Below are 23852 nucleotides of genomic sequence, written 5' to 3' on the forward strand. Positions count from 1 at the left end.
TGGGTTTGTAAGGATTGAGTGAGACAATACATGAAAGCTCTTCACTCAAGGTCTGGCAGTGTGAAACAGTAAAATCTAAATGCTGCTGGAAAGTCCAGTTGAATTTGTCGTCTGCTTCCTGCATCTGTAGGGTGGGCTTCTTCACCATTCAGCAGCGGCTCTCATCTTCTGACTGTTAGGATAGATTAGCTTGGGGGTAAGGAGGTAGGGGTTTCAGTGCTGGTTTCCCTCTTGTTTTGATACATACAAGCAAATCAGACTGCTAACTCATATTCTTTCATGTTATACCAGTCTTCTGGACTTACTTCATAACTGTTTATGAGAATCACGTGATGAAATTGTGTAGCCCATCTACCCAGCTTTTATAGAGTCATGGATATCTGTTGTGTTTAGATTTGCTATAAAGCTTTTAAGGTATATGAGACATTTATTCTGAAGGGGCTGCCTAGGTGTGTAACCAGGCTTGCTGCCTTTGGAACCCAAAGATGAAGAGACCTAGAGAGGACTTCTGAGTCATGGGACATTGTTAGCAGTTTTTGGATTTTGTTTAAAATTGAAGCTATTAGGAATGCCTACCATGTGTTTCATCTTTAGAAATCCAAATTTCAGTTATAAAACTTATTAGGAACGTCACTCTGAGATTAGCCACTTAGTAGAGTGAGCTAGTTCACTTAAGTTTACATAGTTTTAAAACTGAGTGCCAGCCAAGTACTTTCCTCCAGTGGGGTGCTAGATCCTCCCACTTATTCCCCGAAGATTTATACTTGTTTGATTATGTGGGTTATGACCCAGGGCTTTGCAGGATTTGTTTGTTTGTCTGTCTGTCTGTCTTTGATCTCTTTACCCTGCTGTTACCTGCAAGCACAGGAATCAAAGGCATGTATTACCACAGTCCATAGAGTCTAGATTTAGTTGCATTCTTCTTTTTCTTTTTCATTTTCTACAGGTACTTGATATTTTTCATTTAGTTTGTTAAATATGTTACTCAAAAGTCAACGTGAAAAGAAAATGCATTCACAATGTCTGATTTCATGTCCTTTAGCGTTAAAATTTTCGGGACTCTACATGTTTGTTTTCAGTTGTTCTTCCTCATTCAAGAAGTATTTTCTTTATTTATATTGTCTGTTTCTAGCCCCAAAAGTTCTACTTTTCTTGGACTTGTGCCCCAATTATTACTGTTCTTTCCTTTATCTCTATATGCCTTTCTTTCTCCTCTCATCTTTTCCAGTGCTAACGTAAACCCTCGGTTTGCCTCTGCTATCATGACTCCACCGTTTCTCCACCCTGCCCGCCGCCACTGCCCACTTAGCTTCCTCGTGCTGACTGCTCTCACAGAGGGACTGCGCTTCTGCATCTTGATCTTTGCAGTTTTATCCTTTCTCCACTTTACTCGAACTCCACTTTCAGGCAGTCACAAGTAAAGCTCCTACATTTGAAAGCTAGTGGTCTTTTTTCTAATGCTCTCATCTTCTGACCACTTTGTAGCAAGTGAGGATATGGGTCAAACCCTCTTCCTTGACATTTCTTCATTGGTGTATGGGGCGTTTCAGACTCTGTCATTCGACCTGTGACTACCTTTGTCTTGTCTTTGTGGACTCACTCTCTGATTTTGATATATAAGTATTTATGTTAGCACATTCTACTTTTACTGTCCCTGCCAATTTTGTGCATTCTATCTTACTCATTTCTTTTTTAGTTTTTAAATGTACGTGTGTGCATGAACTCTTGTGCCCAACCTATACACAGATACCTGAGGAGATCAGAATAAAGCGTCAGATTCCCCTGAGTTATAATAGGGCATGATTACTTGAGTTGGATATTAGGAACCAAACCAGTGTCTTTTTAAAGAACAGAAAGTGTTCTTGACCACTGAGTCACTCCTCTAGCTCCTTATGTGCTCTATTTTTCTGCATTTTGGGTTTAGGAGAAAGGATAGATGAATTGGAGTAAACCCTAGGGAATTTCGCAGCCATGCTCAACCCAGAAGCAAATTCTCTGAGATGGCGAAAAGAGGGAGAGTAGACTAGAGAGCTGGTGTTGTCCAAAGAATGGAGGCTAACTCCGTGACTCTGACCAGGTAAGGGAAGGACTGGAGAGTCAGCAGTGAGATGTGCAGTTAGGATGAAGAGAAGCAGGAAGAACTTTGTACGTGCTCCAGACCACCTCATGGCTTAAGAGTGTCAAATGTCTTCCCTGGGGGCATGGTGTGCTTGAGCGTTGCACTGGGACTTCAGCTTTTCTAGTCAGTTCTGTTGAGAAATGACTTCAAGTCTGTACCTGAAGCCCCTTTATATTTGCTTGTGAACCAAATCTGTAGACCTGTCTTCTTAACTAGGTTCACTTGGATGTCCATTTGGTACCCTAAATTTAAAATATCTCCAATTTGATTATCATCTTTCTCCTGAAGTTAACCTTTCTTCTGGGTTTTTCTGGCCAATATCATTCTAGACCAAACCTTCAAAGCCATCTTTGATTCTCCTTTATCTACGTACCCTGAGGTTTGAAAAGTATTCAGTTTTATCTCTTTTGGGTCTTGTGGCTGGCGCCTCTTTGTTTTTCCCTTAGCTTTGAGGTGACTGTTGGGATAGTCTCAGCGTATCTATGGGCCCTATCTAATCCTCTTCATCGCTGCCACTTTAATATTTCCAAACTCAGCTCTGGGTTGATGTAATGCAAAATTCCTAACCAGAGATAATTGTCTCCCCTCCAGTGTTTCTGTGGCCCTTATGCCTTTGGCCATCCGCGGATATCATTGATGTCATTTCATAATCAATATTTCTGTATAGAAGTTAGCATTGAATCTTCACACACTGTAAGCGCCGTATGGACCAGGAACCATGCTTGTTTACTTGTTATTCCTGTAGCTTCCCCACATTGGCAGGTAATAAACATCTGCAGCTACTTTGACCAGATGTGGTCTGAGCCAAGTTAACAGTATCGGTGATACTCATTTTTTACTTAGACATTAATTTCATTTCTTTGTGTGCATTTGTTTTATTCTGAAAAGCTTTTTTATTAAGCTGTGCTGATGGCATAAATGGAACAGTTAACTGGAAGACCAGACAAGCAAACAGTTTTATTATCAGCAGAAAAATGGCTGCCGGGAAGAAAGACGGTGAGTTTAGGCATTCCTCTGCTTGGGAGTCAGTGTTCACGTCCAGCGTTCCTCTTGCTCTGCTCTAGCCCTGTGGCAGTGAGTGTTTAATAAGTCAATCTGGAAAATAGAATTTTGTTTTCCTAATCTTCTAAAAAGACTTTTGATCCTCTTGTGTTCTTAATACACTGTTTTCCTTAAAAACAAAACTAAAAATCACTCTGGATTTTAACCTGCGCCCCTCATCCAGCTTCTGTTGTGCCTCTCACAAAAATCGTCTTGAGTCTGCTCATTATAACAATCTATTGAAAACATTGAAAAAAATTAAGAAGTATAATTAACAATTATGATTTTAAAACACTTTATGTAAACTTAGAAAAATAGCCTTAAATATTTTGTCTAATTTTGGGTGATTTGATTGAAAACCAAATTGATGTTCTGCTATTAAATAATTACTTGGTACTTAATTTTTATTAGAAAGATGGTTCATTCTTGTACATTTTTCTATCTATAAATGTGTCCATTAGCAACATTACATGACCTTTGAAACAATACATTTGGGGAAAAGCCTGCCTAAGCATTTGGTTTTTTAGACTATCAGTTGCCATTGTAAACTTTCACTTCATATTTTTTGTTTATTCATCTTTAAGATCTTTCTCCTTTCCTAAACATTAGCTATATGTGATTATAAAGATTAACCAAATAATAGACTGGTTTCTGTAACTTTGGGGTCACCAAAATGTTTGCTTAATATTGATAGTGTTAAAATATTTTGAAAAGAGCAAATTCATATCATAAAATGTTCTTCCTGTAAGATAAAAAAATAAAGGAGTCTCTCCATGTACCTTTGAAGTTGGCACAAAGATTTTTATAACTGGTACCCAACTATGCAGCAACTAGAATCTTCGCCCTCCACGTGTGTTTCACAGTAGGGTAAAGTTTCCCAGGATCGCCTCTGTCTTTGAAACAAACATCTGGGTATCTTAAGGGACTTTCATTGCTCATTTCTGTATGGAGATAACAGCGTTATAACAGTAACTGTCAATGAAAAGATGCAAAATATTTGTCTTAAAAAAATACTAGAGTGCTCGTTCTTGGATTGCTCATGGTTCCTCTTCACACATCCTCTTTAGGTTATGTCCTGTGGATTCTCCCACAGGTTCTTCAAAAGACTCACTCTGATAACCCTTATTATTTTGTTAGTTTGACATAGCCACTTTCCTCTTTCTTTCTTTTTTTTTATTTTGAAGAGATGAATTTATTTTATTTATTTATTTATTTATTTATTTATTTATTTATTTATTTATTTATTTATTTATTTAAGATTTCTGCCTCCTCCCCGCCACCGCCTTCCATTTTCCTCTCCCTCTCCCAAGCAAGTCCCCCTCCCTCAACAGCCTGAAGAGCTGTCAGGGTTCCCTGCCCTGTGGGAAGTCCAAGGACCTCCCACCTCCTTCCAGGTCTAGTAAGGTGAGCATCCAAACTGCCTAGGCTCCCACAAAGCCAGTACGTGCAGTAGGATCAAAACCCAGTGGGTCTGTTGTGTTTGTGTCTTTCGTTGTTCTGGTTAGCACTCTTCCTTATACCATGTTCTTTCCAAAGGAATGGAGCCTTCTTTGGCTCTGCTATACCCATGGGATTCCAAAAGATTCTTCCACTGATCTTCACAGAATTGTGTAATAAATTATAGTGATCTTTTCATTTTTCATTCTTCATCTTGTTTTAAACAATGATTCTTAGGCCTTCTGCCATACCCCTCTGGTCCCTGTTTGATTTGCCAAAAATGACCTGTTTAAGGAGCTGTTAGCTCCAGCCAAGTCACTAAACCAGATCTACTCTGAAGGAGATGCATTTCCAAACAGACAGATAGACAGACGGACAGACAGCATCCACTAGAAACTCCAAAGGGTGATTTCTTTTTTTCAATGTCATGCTTACAATTGGACCTGAAACTAATGTTCAGTGTGTAACTTGAGACATACTCCCCCTAGAACTAGAAATAAAAACCCTTCTCAAACTATCCATGAAACCAGTTTGGGTTGTACTGCTCTTAACTTCCTCATCCTTGAGATGTTTTATCCTTCCATGTTTCTTCATCCCATCTAACATCCAGCGTCCTTCTGAGTGATTAGAATAACTTGTAGAGAAAGCTGTTAGTTTTACTAATGATAATGAAGAGAAGTGGTCATTACTTTAAGACTTAGCAACAAGTACTAGCAGCCTGTGCAGTGAGGATGTTGTCACTGCTGTCTCTGAGTTCCCGTCTCTGTCATGTCCTTGACTACAAATGCCAGTCACTATTCGACAGTTTCGAGAAATTAAAACTGTGATGTGTATCCTTAGGGTAATTTACATGAAAAGAAGTATATTTTCATATTTATATACTTAAAATTAACTTTTCTTTTTATTTTCATTACATGTTAATTATACGAAGTATATTTTTCCATTTGACACTTCCATATATTCATGTAGTGAGCTTTGATTGTCTTCTTGTATTCGCTTCCTCTTGTTATCCTCCCCTCTTTAGGAAGATTCACATTCTAAAATTTGTCAGCCTTAGGTTTACTGCTTGACATGCACTGTGGTTTCTTTTTTCTAAGAAATTAAGACAAAAGTCAAAATGATTGTGCCTAGGTTCCCTAATTATTTTCAACTTAAAGGTTAAACTTTAACTGAATATTCAGGGGATAAAATAGTATGCGCATTAGATAGCTTAATCTTCCGTCTTAAAGGCTGCTGTATTGACAAGTAAATGAGTGTCAGGAAGACAAAGCCGGCACACTGGCGGAGCACTTGCTGCTTTGCAAAGGACCTTGGTTTAGTTGCGAGAAATCACACAGGTGACTCCCAGCCAGCTCTAGTTCCAGTGCCAGAGCACACACAGTGAGACACTCTTACATATACACAAAATAAAGGTAAATCTGAGAGACACACAAACACACTCACAGAGAGAGAGACACGAGACTCGAAGATAGAGATAGGGTTCTTAATTACCTCTTTTATTCCATGAACGCAGAGGAACAGGAAGTGCCCTCGGCTGAAAATATTCCTTTGCCTATGATAGGAGGTAAAATTGGGAGTAGAATCTCAAAATTTTAAGACTCTAAAGGACCATGTACAATATATGTGAGACTCTCCTCCTGAATTTTAGCTACGATGTTAAGATGCCTCCTCCTCTTATAAACCACTATGTAGGCTTCTTCCTACTTGAGTTTGTTAAGGTTTGTGTGTATACAGTCGCCTTTTCTTGTCTGAAGTGTAATTAAGATTCTCTGAAATGAGAAGCTTAGATTATCTGATCAAGTTCTGGTTCTTTATAAATCACGGAGAAATTAAGAAAGATAAGGAGCTATGCAATATAAACAACATAAAACAATCTTATTGTAGCAGAGCCATTAACTACTGAATGTGTTAACTTGTGTTTTGTATTGTCAGATTGATAAACTCCATGGCTGATCTGTCGGTCCTGCATCTATACTTGTGAAACAAACATTTAGTCTCTCTGAGTTCACTTCTGTGAACAGCCTACACAGTAAAATGAGGGACTTATTCTTCCAGGGAAGCAAATGCATGTCAATCCTGGCTTGTGTCGGATGCTGAGGCCATGTCTGGGTCAGAAGGAGTGCTTTGATCTGTCTTTTAATAAAGATATTTGCATGCCTAGCTAGCATGGCACATAAAACTCTTTTCAACTTTTTGGCATTCTCCAAATCCCGTGTTCTATTGATCACCCATTAACAATAGTTTGTACCCTTTTTTTATTGACATTTAAGCCACACAAGCAAAGAGGAAAATACATTTGATTAGATAATCAAGAAGATAATTCCAATTTAGAAAAATTAAAATTAGTGTCTTAAGCTAGGGAGAAAATTTTTCATGAAGAAATTCTTCTGCCTTTTTATATAAAAAGATCCAAGCCATGTTTTCCGCCTCCCATGAATAGAAGTGTCTGTGTCTCTCAGCAAAGGAGGCACTCTAGTGCTTTCCTTAGGACGAATCCCGCAGCTTAGCATGGACAGTTTGTGACTGCTAGGGAAACAAAGCTGCCTACCTCTAAATGAACGGCCCGCTGGCCTTTGATACCCCGAGGTGAAGGGCTGACAGCAGAGAAACGCTTTCAGTTGAAAGCCAACATTTATAAAGCTGAATTGATCAAACCTAGCATAAATCTTACTGAGACGTTAAAAAAAAGAAAAGAAGAAAATACATTGTTTATCTGGTTGGATATTAAGATCTCTTAAAATATTTTTCTACAGTAATTCTCTGGTTTAATAATTAAATTTTAATTTTAAGGGTGTAATAACTTGTTAAAATGAATTAGGAAGGAATTCATACATTTATTAAGCACTGCAGATCCCGAGGTGAATTATCTTGAGTCAGAGAGCCAAAGGGATTCGTCTTGCAGGTTGCTCCGGTGCGCTGAGTAGCGGCTTCTCGGTGGTGTTGGCTATGCAGGGGCTCTGAGGCTCAAGGAGATTGTTAAGCCCCTTAAAGCTGTAATATGAAAAATGAAGTCTCATTTCCCCCGCTAGTACTTATGATGTTTGATTTTCAGGACACTCATGCCTAGTTGCTTAGGTCAAGCTTCGCTTTTTAAGTTATATTAAGAAAGGTGCCTGATCAGTGCTCTCCTTATAGCTTGAACATCCTGGAAAATCTTCTTCACAATTTTTATCTCATTTCTTCCAGGTAGTATTTTCCATTAAGATAATGCTGTGAACAGTTGGAAATATATATGCTGTCTTATTTAAATAATTTGTCTCCCTGAGTACTTTTTTGATAGTTCCCAATGACTGGACACGAAGGGCACATTGATAAAACTGAGATGATTTTAGAAAGAAACTTGTCATTTCTCATGCGAAAGCTATTCCTTATAGTAGCTTGGTGCTTTTTTTTTTTTTTTTTTTTGGCTGCTTAGGTTACTCCTGCTGGGAGTAATATTTAATCCGTAGGTCTGTTTAAATTATGCAGTCTGTTTCCCGCATAGCAAACATGAAGTTATTTCACTTAACCCTTTATGTTCATTTTGATTTGACAGCTCATGTTTACATAACATCTGGATTGAATTAAGACTTTCAATTGTACACTTATTTATTTCTGAATGTATTATAGTGCAGAGTTTATACTGCTTTTGCCTCAAGGAATGCCACTTTCCTGAGTATAGCAAGAGAGTCTATTCAAAGGCATACAGCGTGAGCTCGGAGCCAGGAAATACACCACAAAAGGGTCCTTGGGCAGCTAATGCTTCAAATGCAGGCTTCTGTTTTTTCACATCTAGCAGAGCAGTGCACACACAGAAACGGCACGTATCTTCTCTTAATTTAGCACACAGTCCACCTCGTTTGCTAGTCTGGTTTTTAAACCTGCATCAGGTTAATAATGGCAAACTTAAAAGGCTAGAAAAGCTGCTATAGAAAACATACTGATAGCAATGAGAAATGACAGCTGACAACTTGTCTACCGGTGGAGAAAACAAAATCTATAAAAACACACAGCCTTAAAATGCATTAGCCTACTGGGACCCACTCGTGTGATTTGTCAATGACATACGGCCCCTGTATAATAGAGTGGCATGCGGTAACTGATGTGCAAAATGATGACCTTACAATGTTATGAAAAAGGATCAACTGCTGCTACCTTAAGAACAGCAACCCTCTCCTAGCTCCATTCTGTGGAGTTCCTGGTAATCTGAGATTTTATTCCTTGTAAACCTTAAAATGAGAAGATGACAATATAAGTGGATGTTTTAAAGCCATCAATTTGTTGATAAAGCTCCTATAAATGAGCCATTCGCATAATTGGTGCCTAACAAAGACTACTTGGAACACTTATTGGCAATAATTTATGACATTCTCAAAGATTGCGAAGAAAGACGGGTTTAAGATTAAACGTAGCTGGAGTTCTCTGGCCTCACGCTCAGTGTCTGTTTTATCTTTATGGCTGTGTCCTTGTTCTTAGTGACGCAGAAGAAAGGGCCGGGACGTGTTCCTTGGACTCTTTGTAAAGATGGGATGGTATGTGTGTCTGTTTACCTATTTCAGTAATGATCACAGCAATCGTGAAGATCTCTTACAGCTTCTTTAGCAGCGTGATTCTTTCAAACTTCAGTGTTTGTGAAGTCCGCCCGTGTTTGCTTTTGTTTTAAGGTAATTGTAAGGAAGCACACTGATGCCACGCTTACCTTCTTCTTCACACAGAGAGAAAATTCCTAACAGAGACTTAGCCAGGGAAGACGGGCACAATTTAGCTAGTGTGAGGCCCCACTTTATTGGTACTTCTGTCAAGATCTATTATTTGATTCTTGGCTATCTACTGTCGTATAATACAGAGTTGTTGAAATGCCCTGACCTTTTCTATATTCCCTGTGACAAAACATGCAAAGAATATTTCTGTGCATAAGGTTTTGGTCTCTTGGTAATGAGAGACATAGGAGCTTAGGGAAGGTAAAATATTTAAATTGTTTTCCAACACTATTTTCCTTTTGGCTCTTATTTATTCAGACATGAGTTGTTTTTTAAAAATAAATTATATTGCTTATGGCAGTATATTTTCAAAAGTTTTAATCTTTATAACCATAGCCGTCTCTTCTATTTAACAATGCTGATTTTGATTCTCCATGGGTTAAACTTTTGCTTTAATTGTTTTGTCCACTAATGTTGCTAGATTTGCAGGGATTTAGCTCCATGCTGGTTTTCAGTTTCATTTGTTTCCAGTGACATGCTTGCAGAGGTGATGGATCTGCAGCTGTACACGATTACGGAACCATACAAGACACAGAGAGGCCAGACCCTGTGACCCTGGCTTGATTAGCACTACAGTGCTGTACACATGTATATTGTGGAGGTGATCAAATCTCTGTGCTGTGGCTTCTTAGGGTGTTTATGTTTCATTTTCCATATTTGTTATTAAGAAAGAGTATGTATCAAGTTTGTTGTTTGTGGATGCAACCTCGGCACCTGTGCATGCAGCGGGCATTAACTCTTAAAAGAAGCAGTCTCTAGGGGTAATGTGCGGACCCGTGAACATTATTGACATCGCCCATGTTTAGAAGAACAACAGCCCAAAGCTTCAAATTCTATGGCATTTTGCTTTTGAAAAGAAGCAAAGGTGTAAATACTGCCCAAATAGCCTCTCGTGAAGAGCTCCTTGTTTTGCAAATCACAAAGGAACAGGAAAAGGGCTCTTCTCTAAAAATGTTTTGTGGGCGCCCCTAATTTAAACCTATCATACAGAAAGGAAGTATTATTTTCACAAACAAAACAGTGGCTTAGTCATTTTCCATCTCTAGATGATGACTATATCATGCATCTGTATCGTGTTTTTCTCCATCGAGTGGCACACTATACTTAAGTGAAGAAGGCTTTACTGTGAGTTTCCAAGGTAACTGACCAGCAAGGGTACAGCTCAGTAGATTGCACAACGGCAATTGAGTATACATGAATAAAGAAAAATGTGCATGTCATCTCAAAGCCTGAGAGGGCCATGGTGAATTGTGGCTTAACACTGTGCATTGAAGAAAAAGTTTTTGTTTGTGTGTTTTGTTTTGTGAGGGCAGAATTTGAGGTGTTCTATACTAGTCATGGTGGGGTGATATAGAATGATAGGTGCCCTTTAATGGGTTCATGTTAGGCTCTATGAGAGCTATATAGAAAATAGAATTATTTCAGTCTTATTTAACATGAGAAACATTTCCTTTTGCTTCACAAACTGACATATATATCACTTTGTGTAGCAAACACTAAAGAAGGCTATTACTTTATGATGGAAATGGAGGATAGTAATCTTCAAAAATACTATACCTTAAATTAAGTGTCATATATGTTTAGCTCCCTAGCGTGAGACTTGTGTCTGTCTCTGCATTGCTTTCTATTAGAATGTATTCATTCATTCCAGAGGCATTTATAAACCTATTTAAATATGCTCAACACTCCTCAAGGTATTAAAAAATGACAAGGAAAATAAAACTCAGTGTTGCACAGCACGGTGTTTTCATCTCTAGGAAGATTAATAAATCAGATAAGTTCAGAAGAGATTCATTTAGATCATTCTAAATATTCCTGTACTTTGGATATAAGGTTGCAGTAGGAATTTTAACAACTGTCATATAGAGAAAGATAATTTCTCAGAAGCAGTTTGAAACTCTTCTCAATTTGATTCTTTTCCCAGTTTTGTTTTCTTCTGCCATGAACCCCAGGATTGTGCTTGTTTGGCTTACTCACTTCCTTTAAAGGCTCCCCATGACAGCCCACTCCTGCATCCTGCATGTTTTCATTGCTGAATGCCTGAATATCCTGTTTCTGGCTTACAAACAACTACTATTAGGAAAAATATTAAATCTCTTAATTTTTTACCAGATCTTTCCAAAGTCAGACTACCCTTGCTAGTATTGCCAGAGCATCTTATATCTCTGGGATAATACCTGGTTAAGAAGATGTTGGTCTCCCGAGTTGGTTTGTGGGAAGCAGGGTTGGAGCTCTGAGGTTTTCCCATTTCTGACACCATTGATATTTAGGATACATTGTGTTATTCAACTGGGGCAAAGAAAGTCAGATTCTCTTATTTTCCATCCTTATAATATTTCTCTGATTCAGTGATTATTATTTGGAATGTGATCATCATTTCCCCAGGTGAGTAACTTGTCTGTGAGCAGAAGCTGACAGTCGGAACACCAGTACCAAACACAGCAGTGTCTTTTAACCTGGCTAAACTATCTTGCAGCTTCATTTATTTATTTGTTTTTTTATTTATTTATTTGGATGCATAGCCTTTCTTGCTGTGGTTACTTTGAGACATGATCTTGCTCTGTAATCCAGGCTACCCTGAACTTATTCTATAACCAAGACTGTCTTAAAGCAATCCTAATACAAATCTCTTGTGTGATAGAATTACAGGCATGAGCCACCACTTCTGACTGCTCCATAGACTTTGAAGTTGTGTCTTTAGTACCCAAATTATGGATACATGAAACTACAAGTTAAATGTTTTAGTTCAGACTTCTTTTTTAGGGGTAGCTCTCCACAGAACAGAGGGACAAGGTTTCTCAGAGGGGGGGTACATTTTGTGGTAGCTTTTTTGTTTTGTTTTGTTTCCTTTTGAATACTAAAAACTTTACTGTCAATGATCTGGCGGTCTAAGGGCTTTTTGTGAGTTTTGAGCTTGGTGTGAGAAGTCTTGGGGTTTCTCAGGTTAATGGTGACATTTACAAATCCATCAGTGACTAAGGGGAAGAACGGGATGAGTAGGGTGTATCTGTCTAGAGGTTGCAGCTACTGCCAATCATGAAACTAGAATCCCAAAAGATATTGCAGAGGTGACAAGGGGTGCTGACAGTGATGTGTTGGTGGAGATGATGATATCAGAGAAAAAAAAAAGAGGTGGAAACTAGTCAGACTAACTTAGCCATTTTTGTACACTGAAATTTTATGTCCTAAGCCATAGTGAATCATGAAATTGGTCCCATTTCGCCTAAAGAATGACTTGCTCAGAACTGTGCAATTGTTGCTGCTTATTTAGGAGAGAGCATAATGGAGTAAATTATGCTATTTTAATTATTAGATGCTAAAATCAGGAGACATGAAATAAAGTAATTGTTTCTAGACAAGGTTTCAGTAATGCATGGAGAAAGTCGTCAGCACATCTTCATAAGTATAAGTGAGTCTGGTGAGAGTTATATGGGCTGACTTGCCTCTACTTGGAAAGCCATAGTGCTTATCATTTTAAAAGTGCTAATAATATATTTTCTTTTTAAAAAGGGAAAGAGAAAAAGCTCTAGTAATTATGAAGTTTGTCAATTCTTGTTATATATATTTTGTATGTAATATTTTGGACAAAAATAAATCATCAAAATGATATTTATGTTTTTATGCTTAATGGCAATTAAAAATACTAAATATAACATGTGTCATTTTACTTGTGCAGTATTTTAATGGTTTCTAAACACAAGTCGGAAAATTTTTCTTAGCTTTGTCCTAAAATTGTTTCCCTTTCAATCACATATGTACTAACACGTTCCCTCATGTGTTGTTTTGGTTCTCGGCAGTTTCTGCGTAGAGAGACCATTTCTATAGTCACTGCTCAGTCATTGAGGGCAATTCTCATTAGCACCTCTCTCTTCTCTCCCTTTGCTTTCAGTGTACACTCTTTTCTCAAAGGTGCACGCTGACCGGAACGTATACCCGTCTGCAGGGGTCCTCTTTGTTCATGTTTTGGAGAGAGAGTATTTCAAGGGTGAATTTCCTCCTTATCCAAAGCCCGGTAGGTTCTTGGCAGGAGGGAAGTAGGGGGAAATATTTCCTTTTGTTCACTGTACAGAACCTGAACGATATGAGATCAAACATGATTAACACTTTTTAAAATGATTTGGATATGTGAAAAATTGGTTGTTGTAGGATCTTTCTCATTTTCAGACTAGAAATTTAATTATAAAAGGAATTTTTTTTTTAATTTTAGAGAATAGGTATTTCTTAAGTTTCAGTCTTGAGTGTTACATCCCTGCCTGGCAAGTGACCTACATTTAGTCACACAAAAATAATTACAGCTGTACCCAGTTATGAGTTTCTGTACTCGGACTTAGTTTCTTATTTAATTCCCTGTTGGTTTAAATGTTAATTATCACGAGTACTGTCACACTAATGAAGATACAGAAAGAATAGCAAGAGAAAACATTAAATCAGTAACAAAAATGACTTTTGAAAATTAACTTTTCAAAATACATGTTTAATATTAAAATTCATACAATTATTCTTTGTGGGCTATATGGTGAATAGCAATTTATCTGACCACATTAATAAAGTGAAGATAGATCTGTTTTTAATAATTAAAAGAGTCTTTTCCTCTATTAATTTTAAAGTATTTTCTTATGAAATATTCATTTTTTAGAAAACTAGATGGCCAGGCCTTTCAGACAGCAATTGTTACATATAGGAAAAGTATGTAGTCATGACACATTATGACACATTCATAATTATCTGACCACTCCTCGGTGTTGCTCTTATAATGTTTGAAGATCAGGGAAGGTTTGTCACAAACAAATGAATGCATCTTGGGAGATATTTGTGAATGATACTTGTTTTCTAACTGGCAAAACTTCCCTAAAGTATCATCCTCAAAATAAAACCAAGAAATTTGTTAGAATCTACTATGCTTATTTATTTGATCTCAAAACCAATTGAATAATCAAAAGGATATTTTTATTATGTGTGTAATTAAAGTTAAATTTCCAGATAAATATTTTATTTGTATATTTAGGTTGCTACAAATGTCAAAAACTTTTTTTTTTCTGATGGAATGTTCTGACTGAAAGCACCAAAGAAACATGTATGAAAATAACTGTTTCATGTCTTAATTCTGTGTTCCTTATCTAGGTGAGGTTAGTAATGATCCCATAACATTTAACACAAATTTAATGGGTTACCCAGACAGACCTGGATGGCTTCGATACATCCAAAGGACACCATACAGTGATGGGGTTCTGTATGGGTCCCCAACAGCTGAAAATGTGGGGAAACCAACAATCATTGAGGTAATTTATTTTGAATGGGAAATGCTATTTTTTTGTCATTTATTTTAAATGTGGATATTAAAGTTACATGGAAGTGATTTTTAAGAGTTTTTAAAACATAGAAATGTACTCGCTAGTGTTTGACACATAATATTCTTCTTTATAAAGTTTGCTGTTTCAACATTTATATTAAAAATGATAAAATAAACTAGTAAAAATTATTAAAGAAATAGATTAATGTAAAATCTATTTAATAAGATAAATGCAAACCTAAAACATTTAATTGTTCTATATTTCAGTTATTTGTGTGTGTATGTGTGTGTGTGTATGTGTGAGGTGTACGTGTGCCTTGATGCATTTGTAGAGGTCAGAGAAGAACCTTCAGAAGTTTCTCCTTCTATCATGTATGTTCTGAGGCTCACACTCAGGTCTTTGAGCTTGGTAGTAAGTATATTTACCCACTGAGTCATATTGCCAAGTCAAGTCTATATTTTTTTATTCAAATTTTATACTTATTGAAAGAAAGTCAATCACTAGACATCTTAATTAGCAAACATCATGAAAGGTGACTAAGGCTGGAAGGATGAGTGACAAGTGCATTCAACCATGCGATATGGTCTAGGGGCTGAAGAGTGGGGGAGAAACACGCCTACCCAATACTAGCATAGAAGCTGCTGGGGCAGTTCATACAGTCAAGGAAGCCTTCTAGGTTTTGAAAATAGGGTTTGAGCTCTGGCTTAAAGGTAGAGAAGATGACAAGCATATGCAAGTTCATTTCCAGCACTGAAAAACAAAACAAACAAACAATAAAAGTACACCCACCCCATCCCGAATCCAAAAAACTGAGGGAGGTGTAAAAGTAGATGAACTCAGAGAGCTGTATTTGTGGTTAGAAGTTAAGGTACATTCTAGGGGACAGGTGATAGGCACAAGTTACTAGTGTTGCTAAGCAAACCCCCAAAGGCTGTGCAAGCTGTGATAGTAGGGTTAACCTGTATTCTGAACGCCTTTGGCGTGTTTTAATTCCCCAGTTTTTTTCTAATATCAGCATACATATAAGACATGAGAAGTTAAAACCCCCAGCAACAATGGTAATGGTAATTTGAATGAATAGTTCCTTTAAAAGTTCTAGTTTTAAAAGATAAAAGTTTCACTGTTGATGTGGGTGCTGGGAACCAAACTTGCATCCTCTGTAACAACAGGAAATGATTTTAACCGAGGAGCTGTCTCTCCAGTTCCTCTGTTGAGCACTTTTTAAACTAAGGATGAAATTGATCTTCCTTAACCTGATAATTTTTCCCAAAAGAATAGCAAACATCTTTCTCAGTGGGAGAAACATTAGAGAAATCGCGCTTAAATTTGGGAACAAAACAAGAATGACATCCTCTATATTTTATTATAGGATATATTAGAAGTCATAGCTAGTCAAGAGAAGAACATGAAATCAAATCCCCAATGATTTGAAAGAAATTGAACACTCAATAGTATAAAGTCTATTGACTATTAAAATATTATCAAAGGCTACCAATCAGCTGTGGGGTAAACATAAATGTGTTTTATTTCTGCACTGAATAAAAAGTATTGAGAAAATAGATGCTTCAAAGAAGCACATATTTTCAATAGAGACAGAAATTATAAGGTACCAGGAGTAAATAAAACACAATGAATACAAAATTTGCATAAATAGATGATAATTTCAGTGATAGGAAGATAGTGTGATAATGGCATAATTTCCCTTGATCTATAGATTTAGTGCACACCAATATAGTTTCCAGCGGATTTTTAAAAGTAGAACTTAACTGTTTCTTACATGTATGGGGAGGGCTATTTTCTGGAAACAACTAAGCCTTAGTAAAGAAGAATGAAGGGGAAGTTTTCTTTTCTCTCATAGGCATCCAGATTTCCAGAAACTCATGGTGGTGATCACAGAGTTTCAGTGGCACAGGGGTGGACAAATGGGCTGAAAGGTTGAGTAGCAAGGACAGAAACAGACCACACAAGAAACAGTGACAGATGTTTGAAGAGTTGGTGCCACACGTCATTGGAAAAAGGAATGTCTATTTCTTAACTAGTGCTCAGAAAATTTGTTAGCCACTTGAATTAGATCCTTCATACCAACCATAGAGTTAGATCCTTCATACTAAATGCCAAGCAAAAATATAGGTAGATTAGACATTAAATGTGAGAAACAAAAAAATTAAACTATTATATTAAAATACAAAAGACTCTTGCCGACTTGGGGACAAAAATAGATTTCTTAAATATAAACTGCATATTTTTGAGAGAAAAATGCATAGTTTTCACTCTTATATTTGTGAACTATTCATCAAAAGAGATTCTTTAAGAAATAAAAGAGCAGAAGATGTTATTGCATGTTCCTGACATAGGCATGTGAAATCGAAAAGAGACCCTCAATTCAATAAAAAAAAGATTTCACTGAACAGAACACACAAATAGTCATGAGACCAAGTAAGATGTCTATTCTTAACCAGTAATGAGGAACATACATATTCAGACAATAATGAGAATTTTACCATCAGTGAGATTCATTGCAGAGAAATGTGGAGGTTGACATAACTACTATGGGATCAGTCTTAAATTATGTCCCATGAGTAAGTATCAGTGTGTTGTGTCACAAAGCAGTCCCACTTCTAGGTATCCACCCAAACAAGCAACTTGTAAAAACTCACCTGAAGACATGTATGGACATACTCCTTGAACATTGTTCATGAAGCGGAGCACTGGAAACCCACAAAACAACAGACTCTAAAGGCTGTGAGCAAGAGCTAGGTACATGCATTGTGTTGTGTATATGTGGTAGATACTAAGAGCAAAACTGAACTGAGCCTTGTCCAACAACATGGATAAGGTTTAAGCAGACTGTCGGATGGGAGGTGGGGAGACAGACCTTCAGGAGAACATGTGGATGATATATAAAGTAATAGTCTTACAGTGTTCAAAAACAAACAAAACTAAGCAATATATTTGAAGTCTACATATTTTTGTAATGAGCAAATGAGCTCTTAAGTAAATAGGTAAATGAAATCTTAATCTCATTAAGTAAATGGGATTTTAAACATCCAGTTCAACTATTGCTGGAAAGCAGCCTGGGCCAACACAGGTGAGCCGTAATGTTGTCGAGGGGAGTTCTAGAACAGTCAAGACATTCTTATAAATCACCACAGACATTAAATAATATGCTTAATAAGTGCCGATGAAAACTCAGCACAATGTTTTATAGAAGACAAATATATCTATATAGTGTAAAAAGTGTATAGGATTTTATATATTATTCTATTTAGTCAAATTTTATGTCTTAAAACATTATTTAATTATATCAATCTATGAATTAATCCATTCAGCAGCTATGAATTTGAAATATTTAGATTATAAACATCTAAAATTGGTTAGGCATTACTTTAGAAAGAGAGTATGAAGACTAAAGCCTCTTCCATCTTGTTTTGAAGCACTTCATATTTCTGAAGTAAGGAAAATCTGATTGAGGTCATTATAGATCTTAAATATCTGAGCAGGAGTGAGGAAGAGCATGCTGTTCTGGGGTAGCTGCTAACACTAAACATTAGATATACATTCAGGTAATTAATTTTTTCTCTTAATATGAAATGTTCTTCACTTCCTCTAGTAATCTGAGATTTTTTAAAAAAGAAACTTGCAATCATGAAATTTGAGACAAATTGGGAAGGCTACTGTTTTTAATTTAAAACACTCATCTCTTCTGAGCCAAAAGCTCACAATAATAGCACATTGGAGAAGATCAGTCATTCTTTTTTCCACTGATAATATGATTATGATTATTGGGGGGAGCATGGCAAATTAATTAATTAGTATATATTATTTGTGTAAGCTAATGAGTAAAGGCTAATTTTTAAATCACAAAAATTTTCAAGTACAACTTATTTTTAATGTTTTCATTTGCTGTCTTAGAAAAATATCTCCTATTTAGTTTTGGTATCCACCATACCTGGTGGTCTATTGGTCAGAACTTTGCACTCTCTCTCCTCCTTATTTTGGTAACAGTCTCAGGTCACTGTTTGACTTGAGGAAGAAAGTGGCAATGCCAATGGAATTTCGACAAGTTGGAGAGAGAGAAACTCCACTAACTCTGTGGGTTAGTGTGCTGTTCAGAACAAACATTGCCAAAGGTTTGAAATTATTTATCCCCCAATTCTGAATCTTGCTGTTTTAGCTTTCAGTATTCCCAAGGAGTGTAACCTACTTCTGGCCAAGCTCCTGTTGATATGTAGAGATCTGCAGTGCCTATTGCACAGCTATTGATATGTAGAGATCTGCAGGGCCTGTTGCACAGCTCCTGTTGATATGTAGAGATCTGCAGGGCCTGTTGCACAGCTCCTGTTGATATGTAGAGATCTGCAGTGCCTGTTGCACAGCTCCTGTTGATATGTAGAGATCTGCAGTGCCTGTTGCACACAGGGGTCTCTTCTAGTAGCTGGAGTCAGTTTCCTCCCAATCTTCTGTCTCCGTGTCACCTACAGCTGCAGTCATCGTCAGAAACCTAGTACCTGGACTCTAAAGAGTTTGACGCTCTTTTGGTTTTGCTGAGGTACTCCGGATGTGTCTGCACCATTTAATGCCTGTTTCAAAGTTAATCATCCCTTGAGTTCTCCAGCCTTTGTTTTGTTTGTCTTCGGGAGCCCCTTCTGAGCTGACTTTGATAGAAGCTCACTGAGCCTGCAAATGTTTACTAACATGTGGCTGTATGAAACACCGATTTGTGGCTTTTGAGCATGTGCTCTAAGTTTATAGACGGTCACCCGCACTGCTTTACTCTGAGGTATATCTACATCATGAGAGGGTTATTTATGGCATCTTTTGACCGATTGTTGTGCAGTTCGACACTAAATGCAACATTGGTGTGCGTGGTTAAAATGTACTTTTCATGATGATTCTTAAATTCATTTACAAGCACAACCATATATTTTAAGTTTTTCTCTCTGTGTGTGTGTGTGTGTTGTTTAATCTTACTGTCACCAGCAAGTCACTAATGGTTCATAGTGACCCATCTATGTGCCCCCTCCTGTGCCTAATGGCTTTCTAGAAAAGAATTTTTTGTATTTAACTTTTTGTTTTAGCATGTTAAGTAGACTTGACTAATTATTTTCCTACAATACTGCTAAAAGTCCTAGGATTTTTATTGCCCAGGAAAGAAAGTTTTCTAGATAAATCAACAAATAATAAAAATAGGAAAAGCAATGATTTGTTTCATTTTGCCTTTATTGAGTTGTATTTTCTAAAACATTTCACTTTCTAAACATAATTTTCCTTTTCTAACAGATAACTGCCTATAATAGACGTACCTTTGAGACTGCAAGGCATAATTTGATAATTAATATAATGTCAGCAGAAGGTAAGTATGGAAAATATGTCGATCATTTCTTATTTTTAAGAAGGATTTCATTGCATTTATAAACATAAAATATAATCATGGATTGCAAAGCATCGCATACCTATTATAACTGATGAAATAGTAAAATGCAGGAAGAAAAGCAAGCCATTTCTAACTTTTTATAAAAGTGATGTGCTATGCTGACGAACTGAGGATGGCTCTTCCCAGATGCTGGTGTCTTCAAGCCTTGCTACATCAGTGCTGAAGGGGCCTAAGATGCTTCCAGGCTTGCTCTAACGCCTATGAGTTGAGTCCAAAGACAGAGTAGTTGTTCACTACTTTTATATTGAACGTCAATGTAATTGTAAGTAGCAGTTTAGCTGCAGGTGAAGATAAACTGATTTGGGGAGTGGGGTACACTGTTTGCTAATTAGCTAATTTTGCTCATTGTGTAAATAAGAGTCCATCAACAATTTAGAAGAACATACTCAAACTGTAAGTGATTTCCTGAGGATTTTGAAGGTTGGGGACACAGAAAGCATAAAATTATGCTTATATTTGACCCCATTTTGACAAAGACTAGGAAATGTATTTAACACTTAGAATGTTCTAACAAGGCTACCAACTTGAGAGTGGGGGCAGGGGAATGGTTCCTGGGAAGATAGGTTGAGGGCCTCAAGGGAGGAAAGGGGAAAATATTACCATCCCATATTCAGACTTGAGGGATGATGATGATTATTTTTTTTTGAAATAATGTTTCTCTGTGTAACCTTAGCTGTCCTGGAACTTGCTCTGTATACCAGGCTGGCCTCAACCTCGTAGAGATTCACCTATTGAGGCTTAAGTATTAAAAAAGAATGAGAAGACATTTTAGGTAGCATTAGAAAATTATGGGATACTCTACTTCTGTTAGTGAAGGCACCAAGAGGAGGGGAGCTATGACAGATCTTTTCTTCTGAAAAAGAGCAAAATAAGAGAGCATTCCTGATGGGGAATTACTGCTCCTGTTTATTAGCAGAAAGCAGACAAACAAAAGCATTTGCCAGAAACAAGTATTTTGAAATTTATAACTCAGCTAAGCTGAGCTACAAGTTGCTCTTAGACTATATCAAAGGAGAATTAAATACAAAAATTGGTAATGTGTACCTGGAAAGACTGCTTGAAGACTTGAACCTTAGGTGTTTTAATAGTACCTTCTGCAGACAACTGCCAGGTTAAAATGTAAAGCGCTTTTCTTATAAAAAACCAAGCACGGTGAAGCATTCCCTCCCCTCACTCCTGCCTTCTGCATGGTCTCTAGGCACCCATAGATCAGGGAAACTGGTTCCTGACTTAAGTAGGATTGGATAGTTGTGTCTAGTTAAGCTATTGTTGTAGAATTGGGAACTCTTGAGTGGGCAGAGTCATTGTCTTTTCCTTTTTCTTCCAATCTGTGAATTCATGGCTTGAGTCACATAGATACCCCGTGGTGACTTTGGGCTCTCGGACCCTGTAATTATAGGCTGAAGAGACCAGATCTTTGTCAGATATGGCAGACTGGAAGAGAGCCTGGTCTGCAGTTGGAACTCTGTCTTTCTCTAGACTGGTCTCTGCTGTAGAAAGTGAACATTCAGAAGCTACTATAGGTGTTAATGTCACCCAGGGATCCATATTCACCTGGTTCCTGGTATGAGAGAGAATACTACCCAACAGGAGGGTCAAGAGTAAGCCTTAGGGGCTCTTCATCTGCATGAGGTAGGTAGAAGCTGTCTTAGTGAGGGAGGAGGAGAAGATTTTAGAAGTCTCTATTTGGAATTTAGGCAGCTCTGCTCCACTTCTTTTCTACATAGGGTTCAGTGACCCCCAAACGGTTTGAAAACCACTAAACTAAAAAGGTCACACATTTGTCCTTGCCAGTCTGGACAAGATTCATATGCACTTGAGAATGACGGTCTTTGAACATGGCCTTCACTCATGCTATTTGTCCCAGATAAGCTTTAGAGGAAGGAATAACAAAGTTGTAAATCAGGGGACTCGTGCTCAGCCCAGCACTCTGGCCAGCTGTCTTCTACTCTGAGTGACCTCATGGGAAATTAGTCATGTAGCCTCACAGCATGGTGCTCAAGAAGACTGCATAAAAAGTGAATCCCTAGATTGGGGTTAGCACCTCAGAGGCCTGCTGCCACCAGTCTGTTGGCCTACTGTTCTCTTGGCCTTTCTAATTTCCAAATATAGCAAGCATGGGGATTTCCCCAGAGTTAGAAAGCTCTGCTGACTCATGCTAGAGAGACCTGGCACTCGTTCTTGGCCCAAGCTGCACGGGCCAGAGCCTTGGAGGGAGACGGTAGCAACCGCAAGGCCTGTAGCAGATCTCAGAAAGGGAACCACTAAGTGGAGCTGAATGGATCGGAAGAGCCAAAGAGTGGTTCTCCAGAAGTAGTACTGATGATAAGACCGGTGGGGTGGGGTGTGGAGGGGGTGGAGTAGGGGCTTTCTGTATTTTTATGGAAAGTTGAATGTGAAAAGATTTAGGGAAAAGAGTAATTTTATACATCTGGCATATCCAAAACTATATTTGCTATTATTTATAAATATTACATCATTTACCACTGAGAAAGCCTTCATCATGATTCACTTGTGTGACTATTTTAGGCTTGGGAGAAAGTGTCATATGATTAAGCTACTGTAGTATGTAAAGAGGAAATGCATTTGTATCAACTGAAATCTTATCTTCAAGGAGAGAATGAAGAATTTATGCTCTAGAAGACTACATATGGACCATGCACTGAATAAATCTAGCATAATCACAGACCAGATTAGTGCCTGCAGGAGAGGAGCCAAGGATTTTCCTTGAGAAGGGCCTTGCAGAGCTATGGCTTTGGAAATGTTTGCTACGTGGCTCTGGACAAAACTCTACAGCCAATGCTGGCTCCCTCACTGAATTTCTGGTGTCTAGAGTGTCCATTAGTATCAAAGAGTCTTCCAAGAAATGAGGTCATTAAGATGTTGGGTGATTATTATGTATTTTATCTTCCATTTATTAAATAAGAGTAGATTAATTTACAAACTCATGATTTTGTTTAAATAGAGAATGTACATAGTATAATTCATATTGAAGACATTAAGTCTGTTTAGCACTCAGAAATATTGATATAACTAGCCTTTTCATGTTAAAATAGGACTAAAGTCTTAATATTTTATAAGTTTTTACCATATGTTTGAAGTCTGCTAGGCACATTATAGACATAATCTCTAATTTAGAGAAAAATTGAATGAGATAAATTCAAATGATTGTGTCTTTCTGAACATCTCTAAAGAAAATCTTCCAAAGTGGAGAGAGAAGCCCTGTAGCCCTGCCGGAGACAGATGCCGGAACTTTACCCAGTACACCACTGCCACGTGATAATACATAGATTAAAGGAGATGGGTTAAATTTAGATGTAAGAGTTAGCCAATAAGAAGCTAGAGCTAATGGGCCAAGCAGTGATTTAAATAAAAAATAAAAAAATAAAAAGAAAGAAAATCTTCCACTGACAGTATGGGGGGTGGGGCGTGAGGGCAGAGCCTGCTGACCCTCCCACTGTTATAATCCACAGGGGTCTCCTCATTTGCCCTGCTTTGTAATCGTTTTCAAATTAACTCTTATTATTGTACAAATGATATTGTGTAGAAGAAGAAAACATTTTTACTTTTAAAAGGACAATCATAATATAGGGAAAATGTCAGTAATTCAAGACGAACACTTGACAAACATATATTTAGTAAGTGTTTCTTATATTAATAGACTGAATTTTTTATTAGGTTTGTTGAAAGTTATTTACATTTTTTTGTTTTTCAAGACAGGATTTATTTGTGTAGTCCTGGCTGGCCTGGAACTAGCTTTGTAGTTTCAGACTGGCCTTGAACTCAGAAAG

General features: G+C 37.4%; 1 protein-coding gene across 6 annotated transcripts in view; it reads left to right on the forward strand.

The window, feature by feature from the left end:
- Sgce (sarcoglycan epsilon) overlaps nt 1-23852 on the forward strand; it is a 69580-nt gene that overhangs the window by 13037 nt on the left and 32691 nt on the right. For 3 of the 6 annotated variants that reach the window (XM_057777985.1, XM_057777995.1, XM_057778022.1), the window contains exons 2-5: nt 3008-3115; nt 13226-13348; nt 14458-14615; nt 19908-19980. In XM_057777985.1, coding sequence (XP_057633968.1) covers nt 3008-3115; nt 13226-13348; nt 14458-14615; nt 19908-19980 — 462 coding nt within the window. The remainder of the gene's footprint in view (nt 1-3007; nt 3116-13225; nt 13349-14457; nt 14616-19907; nt 19981-23852) is intronic. The other 3 variants (XM_057778004.1, XM_057778013.1, XM_057778030.1) reach the window with 1 other exon arrangement.

The sequence above is a fragment of the Chionomys nivalis genome, chromosome 1 (assembly GCF_950005125.1).
Source record: "Chionomys nivalis chromosome 1, mChiNiv1.1, whole genome shotgun sequence".
NCBI classification, from domain to species: domain Eukaryota; kingdom Metazoa; phylum Chordata; class Mammalia; order Rodentia; family Cricetidae; genus Chionomys; species Chionomys nivalis.